A 15329-nucleotide genomic window follows, 5' to 3' on the forward strand; every position below is an offset into this window, starting at 1 on the left:
GTCCTTAAAGATAGACTCAATAGTTGAGAAAACCTTATTTTATAATAAAATTAGGATGCTTATTCTAGAGAAGTAGTTCAGTATAGTAATTAAGAGTTTGATGCTTGTAGTTACACGATTCAGTGTGATGTTGGTCCAGGAAACTTATTTTTCATCTTGTGGGGTGGGCCTTATACTTTTAAGATTTGTATATCTTCTCTTTCCTCCCCTCCCCTCTTTCTTTTTTTTTTTTTGGTAGTTGTACAAACAAGTTTCACTTAAAATTTTCATTTAAAAATGGTGACAATTACCAGGTGCTAGTGGCTTATGCCTACTCAGGAGCTACTCAGGAGGCTGAGATCTGAGCCAACCCAAAGAAGGTAAATCTGGTGGTTACCTTTAGCTATAGAAAGCCAGAGTGGAGATGTAGGCTGTGATAGAGTGCCAACCTTGTGCAAAAAAGCCAAATGAGATCGCAAGATCCTGAGATCTAGCTCAGTACTGTCACCAATAAATGGATGGATGGATGGATGAATGAATAAATAAATAATTGATTGACGATAACCTATCTTGCATAATATATTAAGAATTCATCACTCCTATAATCCTAGCAACTCAAGAGGCTGAGATTGTAGGATCTCAGACCAGGCAAGAAAGTTCATGAGACTTATCTCCAATTAACTGCCAAAACAAAAATCCAGAAATTGATCTGTGGCTCAAATGGTACAGCACTAGCCTTGAGCAAAAAGAGCTCAGGGACATCTTCCAGACTCTTAAGTTGAAGATCTGGGACCAGTGAGGGGTAGGGGAGGGGAAGAGAAGGCTCCTCTCTTTCCTCTGTCCCGTCCCCCCACAACAATTCAGTTAGTTATATAAAATGCTTAGGTCAGTGCCTGGAACATAGAAAGCTTGAGGTATGTATTAGAAGACATTATTTTTTTTGAAAATTAGTATATTCTTATATAATGGAAATTCTTAATTTTTTTCACTGTTTCCTGCAAAGTCTTGCAATCTTAGTAAACCATTTATCTGTCTGTCTGTCTGTCTGTCTGTCTATCCATCCAACTATCTATCCTTGTAGCCCAGGCCTGCCTTGAACTTCATATTCTCCTGCCTCTGCTTGTGCTATTAGGCTTAGGAAACCACTTTTGGTTTTTTTCTTTTTCCAGTAATGAGTATTGCACTTTAGGCCCATGTGCTTGCTAGGCTAGTTCCCTGCCACATGGGCCATTTTTAGTTGTAATTAAATAACTAATAACAAAAGAATGAAGATGTGAGGGAGACCGCTATATTTTAAAAGTTGGCCGAGGCTTTATATTCTGTCTTAACCAGTCTTCATGTTAAAACTATATTCCTTCTTTAGGAAAACTTTTGTTATTATTTTTTAATTTTCTTTTTTTTCTAACCAGTCCAGGGTGAGCTTTCTCAATGTTAGCACTCTACCACTTGAGCCACAGCACCATTTCCAGCTTTTTTCTGTGTGTGTGGTACCAAGGAATTGAAACCAGGGCTTTGTGTATGGTAGGCTAGCACTCTACCACTAGGCCATGCCCTGACCCCAAATTTCTCTTTATTTTTAGGAACCTACATTTCTCAGAAAGAAATTAGACAGTAAAGTATTATACATAAAACTAGAGGAGGAAAGTAGAATAATCGAAAAGTTATGCTTATTCATTAATAAAAAGTATTGTGGTTATTCTTAGAATGTTGTATTTTTTTAGAATCTATAAGCTTCATATAAGTTACTTAAGAATCCATCAACTTGGGGCCGGGAGTTTGGCCTAGTGGTTAAAGTGCTTGCCTAGCGTGCACGAAGACCCGGGTTCGATTCCTCGGTACCACATATATAGAAAAAAGCCAGAAGTGGTGCTGAGGCTCAAGTGGTAGAGCTCTAACCTTGAGAAAGTCCAAGGGCAGTGCTCAGGCCCTGAGCTGAAGCCCAGGACTGGCAAAAAAAAAAAAAAAGAATCCATCAACTTGAAATTTATTATTTGTCTAAGTACATAAGTCATTTAATCTAGTGTTAGCACTGACAGATCAAAGACCAATAATAACACAAAGTGAACTATTTTCAGAATATGTATTTCAAATAATTAGAGCAGTTCCTAATACCTTTCTACTGTTTTCTTTCTTTTGATGTTGTTTCATTAGATTTAACCTTTTCTTTTTTTGCCTTGTGTTTTTTTCATATATTTTTTATTGTAATTAATAGAAGGATTACATTATATTTGCCAGATAGGAGGTGTATTAATTCTTACATTGATACCCTTTCTCATGTCTTGATCCCCATTTCCCTCGCCCCCACCTCCACCCCTCATGTTGTTTTCCCCTCTTCCCTATCCAATTTCAAATAACCAAATACAAATATATCCAATATATCAGGTAACAAAGTGAGATACTGTAACAATATGAGATTACCAGTAAAAGAGATGAGAGATAACATAGTATATTAAGGACAATAATCACTCATTATATTTGCCTTGTGTTTTTAATAGTAGTGTATAACCTAAAGTTGTTAACTTAGTGAATTTTGAATCCAAGTTCATGACCATCAACTGAGAAAATAGGGAAGAATAATTAAAATTGAGGGGAGTTTGTGTTTTTGGTTTTTATCATTGTACTATTATTTGTGACTTTGTGATTACATATGTAACAAAATGCATAATTTTAGCCATTTGAAAGGGTACCATTTGGTAGTACTAAGTATATTGTGTTTTGCATCATCACCATTCTCTTAGATCCAGAACACTTTCCTCTGCATAAGTGAAACTCTGTTTCTATTAAGCAGTAGCTGTTCATTCAGTAATTTTATTCAGATAAGGTCTTTATTCCTTTTTTCCCAGCTTAGCTTAAAACTGTGATCATCTGTATTGCAGCCTCTGCATAGGTAGGCATAGCCATTATGTCTAGTCTTCTGATCAGTGTTGATAAGCATCAAGTTCAGTGGTCAGTTTTATTCTTTAAAAACAGATTATTCCGAAGGGCTGCTGGTGGTTCATGTCTATAATCCTAGCTTCTTGGGAGTCTGAGAATAGGAGGATTGTGGGTGAAGACCACCTTGGGTAGAACCTTTAGCTGTGTCCAGTTATATATACCTGACATCCCAAGCTATGTGGGAGTCTGAGTCTGGGAGGCTAGCTCAGGCAGAAAAGTCTGTGAGAATCCATCCCCACAGAGAGAAGCTGAATATAGTGGCAAGTGCCTATAATCTCAGCAGTGAATGAGGGGAAGCTTAAAATTAGGTGGATTGCAGCTCAGGCACGGCTAGACAGGAAGTCAGAATCAATGAGAAATAATCAGCCCAAAGAGGCATGGCACAAATTGTAGAGTGCCAGCCTAGTAGATGTGAGACTTTCAATTTATACCCCAACAAACTACTCATACATGCCAGCCTAGCAGGTGTGAAGCTCTCAGTTTAGATCCCAACAAAACACACACACACACACACACACACACACACACACACACACACACAAACACACATGCACGCACACACAAGCACATACCAGCCTAGCAGGTGTGAGACATTCAGTTTAGACCCCAACATGCAGACCAAATCCTCATGGTTGTTCTATTCCTTAAGAAACCAAGATTAGTAAACACCCACTGAACTTGGAGTATATAGATGGAGAGATGTTTGCCCTAGTTTATAGTCTAATAGTAGTTTTTTAGTTTTTGTCATATAATCTAGGTGTGTGTGTGTGTGTGTGCGTGCGTGCATGCGTGCATGTGCGCACACGTGCATGTGTGCACACGTGCATGTGTGCACATGTGTGTGTGCCTGTGTGTGTGCTATCTCTATTTTTCTGGCATCTATCTTGATTTTCTTCCAACTACTTGAGGTTAAAAGTATGCTAAAATTTTCTCTGTACAAATAGATTTAGTGTGAATGAATTAGTGTTTTTCTTCTGTACGTGTACTATCTTTATATATGCCATAAAGAATATTCCTATGGAAACTTACGTAAACCTAGTGTTGCTGAAGTTATATGTAAATTACCTGCATGGAAATTATCTTTCTTCTGCATTTGGATTTTCAAGAGTAAATAATTTTGTATTTATTTCAATAGGAACAACTTTTCAACCTAATAGCAACTCCTATGTTAATCCTGATCACTTGAATTATTTCCGGTTTGCTGGACAGATTTTGGGACTAGCTTTGAACCATAGGCAGTTGGTCAATATTTACTTTACGCGATCATTCTACAAGCACATTCTTGGTATGATTATATTATTATTTCTATGTAGTCATTTGCTTACGTTGTTTTTCCTATAAGCTTTTAGAGAAAACAAAGGAGATAAGCATTTGTGTTTTGAGTGAGATAATTGCTCTTTCATAAGATTGAGAGAAATAATCTACTTTTAAAAGAGAAAATTTTTTTAGTGTGTGTGTATGAGTATGCTTAAGAAAATTGACAGTTCTGAAGTTTATAGCCACTTATTGGGTAGCTATTTCAGGGAAAGATTACATTGTAAAGATATAGAAGGACATAGGCTTAATTTAACAGACTTCCAAATTTAGTAACTAGTATTTATTTAAAATATGCTCTGAATTGGATTATATTTTGCAGTTTTTCTGAAAGTCTGTAGAGGGCAGTATTTTACCACTAAACAGATAAAGGCAGAGCATAAGACTGTAAACTGCTAGTTTTTTTTTTCTTTCATTTTTTAGGTATTCCTGTAAATTACCAAGATGTGGCATCCATTGATCCAGAATATGCCAAAAATTTGCAGTGGATTTTAGATAATGATATTAGTGATTTGGGGCTAGAGCTAACCTTTTCTGTTGAGACTGATGTGTTTGGAGCAATGGAAGAGGTGCCTTTGAAACCTGGGGGTGGAAATATTCTTGTGACACAAAATAACAAAGTGAGTATTCCTACTTTTACTTCAGTCTCTGATTGCATTTTAGCCCTTTGAGTTTGCCAGTTATTCTAAATTATTCTGGTACTTACTTGCTAGCAAAACTTTATCATTTTTGAATAGATTAAAACTGACAAATATCAAACTTTGAACTGGAAAGGATTATTTCAATATTGAGGTAGCTATGCTGAGATATAGAAAACTACAGCGTAAATTGTATGAATTGGGCATGTGAAAGTTGATTATAAATAAAAGTTTAGAATACTATGCAATTATAACTAGTTAACTAGTTCAGTGTGTGTGTATGTGTGCGTCTGTGCACGCGCACGTGTGCATGTGCATGCGTGCGTGTGTATGTGCTGGTTGGGCTGTCCTTTTTTTGAGCCATAGCTCCATTTCTGGCATCTCTGATCCTGGCTTTTTGGTAGTTAATTGTAGATAAGCCTCACAGACTTTATCACTCCAGCTGGCTTTGAACTGTAATGCTCAGATCTCAGCCTCTGAGTAGCTAAGATTACAGATGTGAGCCTACTGGCACCTGGCTATACCTTGAGTTTTTTCTTTTCTTTTTTTCATCTCACAGCTGACACTCTACCATTTGAACCACAGCTCCACTTCAGGGTTTTTGGTATTAGAGATAGGACTGAAATGAATTTTCCCGCTCAGGCTGGCTTTGAACCTCAGTCTTCAAATTTCTCCCTCCTGAGTAGTTAGGATAACCAACCATTAGCACAAAGCATTAGTTCAGCATTTGATCTCAGTATATCTCATTTCTTGCTTATAATTTTTTAAAGTTTTTAACTTGTTTTCTAAGTCTCTTATTGTATCTTACACATATTATTATTACTATTATTATTATTATTATTATTATTATTATTATTATTAGGTCCTGGAGCTGGTTACATCTTTTTTGTTGTTGTTGTTGTCGGTCATGGGACTTTACTTGGCCTGAGCATTGTCTTTGAGCTCTTCAGCTCAAGGCTGCCGCCCTACCCCTTGAGCCACAGTGCTACTTCCAGTTTTCTAGTTGTTAATTGGATAAGAGTCTCACAGACTTTTTAGTGCCTGGGATACTCAGATCTCAGGCTCCTGAGTAGCTAGGATTACAGGCTCTTGGTTACTTAACATCTCAGTGAGTCTTAGTTTTCTATTCAAAACATGGAGATAATCAGAATTATTAAGATTTTATAAAATAAAAAAATACAAAAGCTAGTTTTTACTGTATAAAATTTTATAAAAATACATTCTAACCTCACACCTGAAAGTCTATGTTAAACTATCTAATTTTACTTTCTGAAACATATACTTACAAAAAAGATGAAGTTCATTTATGGGAAATAAAATAAGATGCTTAGAATTTTTTTTTGGTGTATATTCTGATTTTTTTCACTAAGGTACTGAAGCCCAAAGAGTTATGGGCAAAAGATAGTGTTAAACCCAACTTTCCTAATACAAAATTAGTCATGTCAAGGAAGTACTTACTTGATTTGAAATAGACTTAAGTCATGTTAAGCTACAGATTAAAGCACTAAAATGATTAATTTTAACTATAAGTTTGTCATTGAATGAAATACTTTTAAGTGGGATGCCTATTGCTTATTCCTATAATCCTAGCTACTTAGGAAAATGAGATTTGAAGATTGAGGTTTAAAGCTATTTTAGGTAGTAAAGTCCATGAACCTGGAAATGGAGGCTGTATCTCAAGTGGTAGAGTGTTAGTTTTCATCAAAAGAAGCTCAGGGACACTGCCCAGGATCTGAGTTCAAGACTAGAACTATCTTTCTGTCTGTCTGTCTGTCTGTCTGTCTGTCCGTCCGTCTGTCTGTCTGTCTCTCTCTCCCTCTCTCTCCCTCTCCCTCCCTCTCCCTCCCTCTCCCTCCCTCCCTCCCCCCCTCCCTCTCCCTCCCTCCCTCCCCCTCTCCCTCTCCCTCCCTCCCTCCCCCTCTCTCCTTCTCCCTCTCTGCTTCTCCCTCCCTCCTTCTCCCTCCCCCCCTCTCTCCCTTCTCCTTCTCCCTCCCTCTCTCTCCCCCTTCTCCTTCTCCCTCTTTCTTTTACACCCTCAAGTGCACCCACATGCACACACACGCGCGCACACACACACACACACACACACACACACGGAATAATTTTGGGAATCTGTTAGATTGTCTACGGTGCAATACATTTGCTTTACACTGCAGGCCTACCCCTCATGAACATAATGAAGTCACAGAATCTTTGTTAAGCAAGTGGTTGTTTTTAAAGGAACACTATAGATATAATTCCTATCTGTGAATTATAGATCTGGAGAATAGATGTGTCACACCTCTCAGGTATATTTAATACAACAAAGTATAAAGGCCATAAATAGTTCTGTGATACATAGTTCTATCTCTTAGCAATTCTCTTTGAGTTTTATCTAGACTTTTAAATATAAGTATCTCAGTATACTCATGAATTATTTTGCATTTTGGTATTTTATTAAAATCTAAACAAGACTGAGAACAAATAATGAATGATTATAAATAAGAATATGCCGACCTGGGTCCTGAGGGTTCACATCTGTAATCTCAGCTGCTCAGGAAGCTGAGCTCTAAAGACTGCAGTTCACAGCCAGCTTGAGAAGGAAAGTCCATAAATACTTTTCTCCAATTATCTATCAAAAAAAAAAAAAAGACGGAACTGGGACTACAAAGTAAGTGGTAGATACCAGCCTTGAGTAAAAAAGCTAAGGGACTGTATTCACCACTGCAAGCTTAAGTTTCTTTTATAGGAATAAGTAGATAAAGGAAAAGTCATGACTTTTATGATGAAACATCTGATAATTTTTCAGTGTACCCTTATTTTTAACGTCACAAACTGAGTTACAATGATTGATAGTTTGATTTTAAAAAAAGCACATTGTGCTATAGTTTCCTTGTGATAATAGTTTAAAATAGGAACATCCTCAAAGGTCCAAGTATTAAAGGCCTACTTCAACTTGAGAGGTGATAGGAACTTTGAGAAGTTGGTAATTGTAGTAATTCAGATCATGCCCTTGACAGGGATATTAGAAGCCCAGACCTATCTCTTGATGAGTCCCTTACCTCATTAGGTGAATCTTACTCTCCCACATATCCTACCATGATGAGCTGCCTCTCCACAGCACAGAAGTAGCAGGACCTACTCACCATGAACCGAAACCAAAAACCATGAGCCAAGATAACTGTTTTCTCTTTAAAGTTGATTATCTCAACTTTATTTTGTTAAAGTATTGTGGAGGCTAACTAATATACCTTGGAACAAAGTCAGTCATTGGAAATAGAGATTTCATCTCCAGATGCCTGATTTTAAGTAGACTGCTGCTAAGGAAAAACTGAATGCTCAGGATGTACAGAGTTCAGTACTGTGGATGCTTGATTTATTTCATTCATTTCTCCTATAATGCCATCCAATTTCCAATAAAGTCATTCAGACTTCCAATAAATCTAAAATTTTCACTTATTATTGAAATTAAGTATATTAATTTTTACTTGGCTTCTTGAGCACAATTTGCTTTTCTTTATTTCCCTCCCTCCCTTTCCCCTTTCTCTCTTTCTCCTCCCTCTCTCCCTCCCTCCCTCCCTCTCTTCCTCTCTCCCTCTCTCCCTCTCTCTCTCTTTTTCTGCCAGTATTGGGGCCTGGACTCAGGGCCTGAGCTCTGTCCTTAGGCTTCCTCTAGGCTAGAGTTCTACTACTTGAGCCACAGCACCACTTCTGGCTTTTTCTATGTATTTGATACTGGGGAATCAAACCCGGGTTTTCATGCATAATAGGCAAGCACTCTTAGCACTATGCCAAACTCCCAGCCCCACAATTTGCTTTTTCATGTTTTCGTTTTCAAATTAAAGGACAAAGAAACAACTGATGATAATGTGAACTGACTTGAGTGCTTCTTTGCACTGTATTGTACTGTATATGCAGGAATGTAATTTAATTTTGTATATACATATACATTAATTCTTACCTGTGTACTCATTTTAATTTGTATTTTGTGTATATGCACAATTATATGTATGTATGTGTATAATTCATTTTAGTCTATGTCAGAATTCACTTTTATGACCAGATAATTTAAAAAAAAATAATTGATCATGATGCTTGAACTCAGAGCCTGGGCTTTGCTCTTTAGTTCTTTTGCTCAAGGCTAGCACTCTACCATATTGAGCCACAGTGGCCACTTCTGGTTTTCTGTTGGTAGGTTGGAGATAAGAGCCTCATGGACTTGTCCTACTTGGGCTGGCTTTAAACCATGATCCTCATATCTCAGCCTCCTGAGTAGCTGGAGGCATAAGTCACCAGCACCCGGCTGTGACCAGCCAGATTTTAAATGACACATATTCTATGATGAAAATTATGTTAGAGCTGGGAATGTAGCTTAGTGGTAGTGTGCTTGCCTAGTATGCATGAAGTACCCTGGATTCTATTCCTTAGTACCACATAAAAAGAAAAAGCTGGAAGTAGTGCTCAAGTGGTAGAGTACTGGCTTTGAGCAAAAGAGGTGCAGAGACATGCCCAGGCCTGAGTTCGAGCCCCAAGACTGGCATAAATAAATAAATAAAAAGAAAGAAAGAAAAAAAGAAAATTATTTTAAGGCACAATTGTGAAAATAGGTTGCCTTAACCCAGATTTAATCCAAGTTACTCAGGGACAGCACCAATGTCTTGAGTTCAGTCTCTTATGATGCACATGCACACAGACAAAAAATGTTAGTGAATTTGATGAATGTATTCATTTACTTTATTATCTATTTACTGAAAACTTCAAAAGTAGCTGCTACTTTTTTTGGGAGCTGGGGTTACACCAAAGTCTGTCTGCAGAGAAATTACATTCTAATGATGCATTGTAGTTAGAAAGACGTGGAAGTGGGCTGAGTTTGGCCTAGTGGTAGTGCTTGCCTAGCATGCACAAAGACTTGGGTTTGATTTCTTGGTATCACATGCATAGAAAAGCTGGAAGTGGTGCAGTGGTTCAAGTGGTAGAGTGCTGGCCTTGAGGATAAAGCTCAGGCCCTGAGTTCAAGCCCTAGGACTAGAAAAAAAAAAAAAAGACGTGGAAGTATAGAAACACAGATGCCTGAATCAGCTGGTGTTAGGAAAATAGCTGAAAGCCAAGGAAATGGCAATTGTGTGCTTATGCACGTACACACACACACACACAAAGAAAGGTGCTTGCTTTTTATTCATGTGTCTTGGGAAATTAATGTAGAATTTTGAACATTAAAATTATGTAATCTTAAATTATATATCTACATTAGTTAGAGCCTCTGTGGTTGTGGTGTGGAGATAAATGGAACCAGAGATTAAATGTTACAATAATGTAGTTGAGAGATAATGGTTTGGAGTAGTGTTCTAGGTGGAAGAAAAGTCAGTTTGAGAGGTTTTTTTTTTTTTGGTGGTAGTGGGCCTTGAACTCTGGGCCTGGGCTTTGTCCTTGAGTTTTTCAGCTCAAGGCTAGGACTCTACCACTTGAGCCATAGTGCCACTTCTGGTTTTCTTGTAGTTACTTGGAGATAAGAGTCTCATAGACTTTCGTGCCTGGACTGGCTTTGAACTGTGATCCTCAGATTTGAGCCTCCTGAGTAGCTAAGGTTTTAGGTGTGAGCCACTGGTGCCTGGCAAGAGTATTTCTTTTACAGTTAGATTTGCTATCATCTACTCATAAGAAGGTATCAAAGTCATGAATGATTGGTTAGTAAGATTTTGGCCTAATGGCTTATTGAGTTGTGGTATAATAGTTTTCTGAAATGTGTGATTAGTGCCAAATTATTCTTTAAATTTTTACCTCTTAATTGAGAAATAATTGTTTTCAATATATTTTAAGTATGTGAAAAATAAAGAAGTTATCTCTTTTTTTTAAATAGGCAGAGTATGTGCAGCTTGTTACTGAACTTCGAATGACCAGAGCCATTCAGCCTCAGATTAATGCTTTTCTACAGGGCTTTCATATGTTCATTCCACCTTCTCTCATACAACTTTTTGATGAGTATGAATTGGTAAGGATAAATGAATTTTGTTGTTACATAAGAGCACACAATTGAAGTTGATTTAATTACAAAATGATTTTGGATTACTACATTGAATATAATAAAGTACACATACTAAATCCACCAGCACAACAATGTTCATTGCAGCACTATTTACCATAGCAAAGATACGGAACCAACCTAGATGTTCCTCAGTTGATGAGGGGATCAACAAGATGTGGTATTTGTGCACAATGGAATTCTATGCTGCTGTCAGAAAGAATGACATTGCCCCATTTGTTAGGAAATGGAAAGACTTAGAAAAGATTATATTAAGTGAAGTAAGCCAGACTCAAAGGAATTTAGGCTCAATGGTTTCCCTCATTTATCATGATCAGTAGAAATCTTGGGCTCTCCTAGCAGAGATTTGCAATATAGCAAAACCTTGATACAAAAGGCCATATAGTAGGACGCTAAATGAAAGGATCTCTAAGATATAGAAACATAAGCCATATAATCAATGATTGTTGTTATTAATGTACTGTTATCTCTCATCTCTTTTGCTGTCCCTTAGTTATCTCATATTGTTACAGTATCTCACTTTGTTACCTGATATATCGGATATATTTGTATTTGGTTATTTGAAATTGGATAGGGAAGGGGGGAAAACAAGATGAGGGGTGGGGGTGGGAGGGGAGGGAAATGGGGACCAAGACATGTGAAAGGGTATCAATGTATAGGAATTAATGCACCATCTATCTGGCAAATATTATGTAACCCTTCTATTAATTACAATAAAAATATATGAAAAAATAATAAAGTACAATGACACTGTCCAGTGTCATACTTTCAGATTTTTAGATTATGTAAAAATTATTTTTGTAAAAATATAGAATTCATAATATGGTGTTTGTGAAGTACTTCAAGTTTCTTGAGAGAATAAAGTCTCTCAATTATTTTATTTATAATTGTTCACAATGAAAATATTTAATATTATCAAAGGTTATCTTCATCCTAGAAGGGAAAAAGTATTAAACTTATGAATGGTAAGAAGTATCTAAATACTGATTCTTTGTCCCTTTTTGTAGATCTCTATTATGGTCCTGTCAGAAAACAGAATTTTTCCAGTAGGTGCAACTAAGAAAACATTCACAAAGGGATTATTATAGAGATATTTATAAGGAATTAAGGAGTATTGGTGAGGTAGCCACACATTGACAACAATGAATACCTTTGTTCTGTTAGTACTGAAGAAATAGAAGAATTACTATGAAGAGTTTCTGAGACTGTAAACTTTCACAAAGGGCGTTTTGGTGTAGTAGATATAGTTTAGGAGACAGGACTACTACAAAGATGTGATATGAAGCAAATACTATGGTCAGTTTCAGACTCTGTGTTTCCCACAGACCATACTCAGTATATATAGTCAGCAAACAAGAGAGCCAGTCTGCAGTGTAAGAGGAAGATGGAAAATATATTTGGGAGTGGTCAAGGAGACTGAGTTAGAACATATTTATACAGTAAATTGACTAAGAAGACTAAAACACACACACACACACACACACACACACACACACACAGAGCCAGTCTGCAGTGTAAGAGGAAGATGGAAAATATATTTGGGAGTGGTCAAGGAGACTGAGTTAGAACATATTTATACAGTAAATTGACTAAGAAGACTAAAACACACACACACACACACACACAGCAAGTCTGAATAAGACAAGATAATGTGGATATTTAATTTACTGTTTTTGATGTTAAATCAGAAATGTCAAATATTTAATTACTATAACACAGTAATTGCATTTTAACCTAAATAGCATTAAAAATGAAAGGTGTTTTGTTTCATGAACAGAATAGAATTCCTGAGAAAAGTAGCAATAATATATTAGTAAATTTGTAATATCTGGCTAAATAGAAGACAACTCTATTCTCATATATGCTTGTATTGTTTGGACTAAGTATATGGGGAAAATATATTTCACACATATAATCTGCAAAAGGATGAACAATGAAGACTCACTGAAGAGATCTCAGAACTTCTAACAATTCTTAGAATTGTCTTGCATTAATTTTGTTCGGAGCATACTCTATGCTGCTCAGGTATATATTGATAGTAGTTCTTACAGGAGACAGGACTTTGAACCACATTGTATCTATGTCCTTATTGGAAACCATGCTGTCTGGCTGTGTAAGTATAGACAGTCGGCCCCGTGCACTATGTGAATGTGAGCATATTCAACTGAGACATGAAGTGATTTATTAGAGATATGGACAAGTTCTTTATATGTCTTTTTCCCCTCTTGGAAAATATAATAGGAAATACTTTACTTTTCATAATTTTGTCTTTAGTTACATGATTCTAATTTTTAATGTATGTGTTTGATGATTTTCCTAGGAAGTCAGAAGAGGGTTGGGAATGAAGCTCAAATGATAGATTGGTTGCCTAGCAAGTATAAGGTCTTGATGGAAAAATAAAAACAACCCCAAAGTCATTAGAAAACATTTTTTTTTAAATCACATAGAGAAAGCTGACTTTAAAAGATCTGGAATAGGGGCAGGGAGTTTGGCCTATTGGTAGAGTGCTTGCCTAGCATGCACAAAGCCCTGGGTTTGAGTCCTTGGTATGACATACATAGAAAAGCCAGAAGTGTTGCTGTGGCTCAAGTGGCAGAGTTCTAGCCTTGAAGAAAAAGCCCAAGGACAGTCCCCAGGCTCTGAGTTCAAACCTGAGGACTGGCAAAATAAATAAGTAAATAAATAAATAAATGAATGAATGAAGGAAGGAAGGAATGAATGAATGGGTCTGAATTATTTCAGAGTAGAATTCCTAAGAGGCGAATATTTTTTTTGAAAAAAAACCTCTTTTTTCCTTAGCAATAAGAATTTCTTCATGAACTTTTATTTTGTTCATACGTTTTTTTCTTTGTTTTATTTATTTATTTTTATTTCAATGTACAAAGGGGTTACAGTTATATTTGCCAGATAGAGGATGCATTACTTCTCACATATTGATATCCCTTCATATGTTTTTATCACCATTTCCATCCCCCCCATTTTTTCACTCCTATATCGAATAAACAGGTAAACATCTACATAATATACCAGGTAACAAAGTGGGATACAGTAACAATATCACATTTTTTTCCTTCAGGCCTTTGTTCTCATGTTAAGAACAGAGTCTCCTAATAGAATTGGACATATTAGCAAGTAATCAGAAAATAAACACAAAGGTTATGTTCATATAAACATCGTATAAACTGATGTTTCATATATTTATATATAGTGTACAAACTGCTATCTTTTTATGTTTTAATCAAGTTGAATCAATGGACATCTCCACATCTTGCAGTATTTGAAGTTATCTGTACCAAGGATATTTCACTCATGAAGTGCTTGTTATTGATGACATGTGGCAACTGTCACAGAAATAAATCAGTTTGATATGGGATTAGTTTCTAATGAAGGCAAATTTACTATTTAAATGTAATAACTTTTTGCAACAGAGATTAATGAAATATTTTCTTCTTCCCCAAAGGAGCTATTGCTTTCTGGCATGCCAGAAATTGATGTGAGTGATTGGATAAAAAATACAGAATACACAAGTGGCTATGAAAGAGAAGATCCAGTTATTCAGGTAAAATTTCTCCAGAGCTTAGAATGAAGTTAAGTTTGCCATTTAATTTTGTAAGCTTTTCAGCATTATTGGATGAAATCCTACATTAATTAACAAAGTAAGTTTTGCCCTAAATTCTTCTTGTGGGAATATTGCATATGAAAGCTTTGTGTGAAATCATTTTTGATAAATGAGTTTCAAAGAATAAATATGCTTTATGAATATTGCATATTTCTCTGGTTTTAATAAATCTATGTTCACTTTGAAATAGGAGCTAAGTTTTTTGTTGTTGTTATTAGTGGTTCTGGGAAGTTGTAGAAGACATTACTCAAGAGGAAAGAGTTCTGCTTTTGCAGTTTGTTACTGGCAGGTAAGAAATGTTGATTAGAATAAAGAATTTAATGTTTTTAATTACCAATGGTAGGGAAAATATTGAAAATGAAGAGTTATTGCTATAAAGTTTTGTTTCTTCTTTTTTCATATTCCAAGTTTAATTTACTTAGGTATTAAAAATGAAAACATAGTGCTTATCAAGTGTATAATATTAAGAAAATCCTACCAGTGCTATCAGTATATCAGATAATTCTGTAATGTTTTCATTTTTATATTAGGTGAATGAAAGTAGCCAAAGTTTGTACATTGCTAGCTTGGTTTAATAGTAGATACTCAGTTTTCCCTGGATAGCATACATATACAAACATGCATACACATCAATTTTGTTCAATTCTTTAAAACCTTTGAAATGTTAAGATTTGTGGCCTACAAAGAAAATGTGTTTCAAAGCAACATTGGGATTTTATTTCATTTTATTTTTTTTGTCAGTTGTGGGGCTTGAAGTCTGGGCTTGGTTGTTGCCTGGAGCTCTTCAGCTCAAGGCTAGTGCCCTACCACTTGAGCCACAGTGCCA

The 15329-nt window shown here is 36.1% G+C and overlaps 1 protein-coding gene across 2 annotated transcripts in view; it reads left to right on the top strand.

Moving 5' to 3' along the window:
- The window catches only part of Hace1 (HECT domain and ankyrin repeat containing E3 ubiquitin protein ligase 1), a 58425-nt gene that overhangs the window by 39521 nt on the left and 3575 nt on the right, over nt 1-15329 (top strand). For both annotated transcript variants that reach the window (XM_090338371.1, XM_090338372.1), the window contains exons 18-22: nt 4049-4198; nt 4651-4847; nt 10702-10833; nt 14345-14443; nt 14722-14792. In XM_090338371.1, the coding sequence (XP_090194497.1) occupies nt 4049-4198; nt 4651-4847; nt 10702-10833; nt 14345-14443; nt 14722-14792 (649 nt within the window). The remainder of the gene's footprint in view (nt 1-4048; nt 4199-4650; nt 4848-10701; nt 10834-14344; nt 14444-14721; nt 14793-15329) is intronic.

This window comes from Megascapheus bottae, chromosome 8, assembly GCF_031878675.1.
Source record: "Megascapheus bottae isolate mThoBot1 chromosome 8, mThoBot2.hap1, whole genome shotgun sequence".
NCBI classification, from domain to species: domain Eukaryota; kingdom Metazoa; phylum Chordata; class Mammalia; order Rodentia; family Geomyidae; genus Megascapheus; species Megascapheus bottae.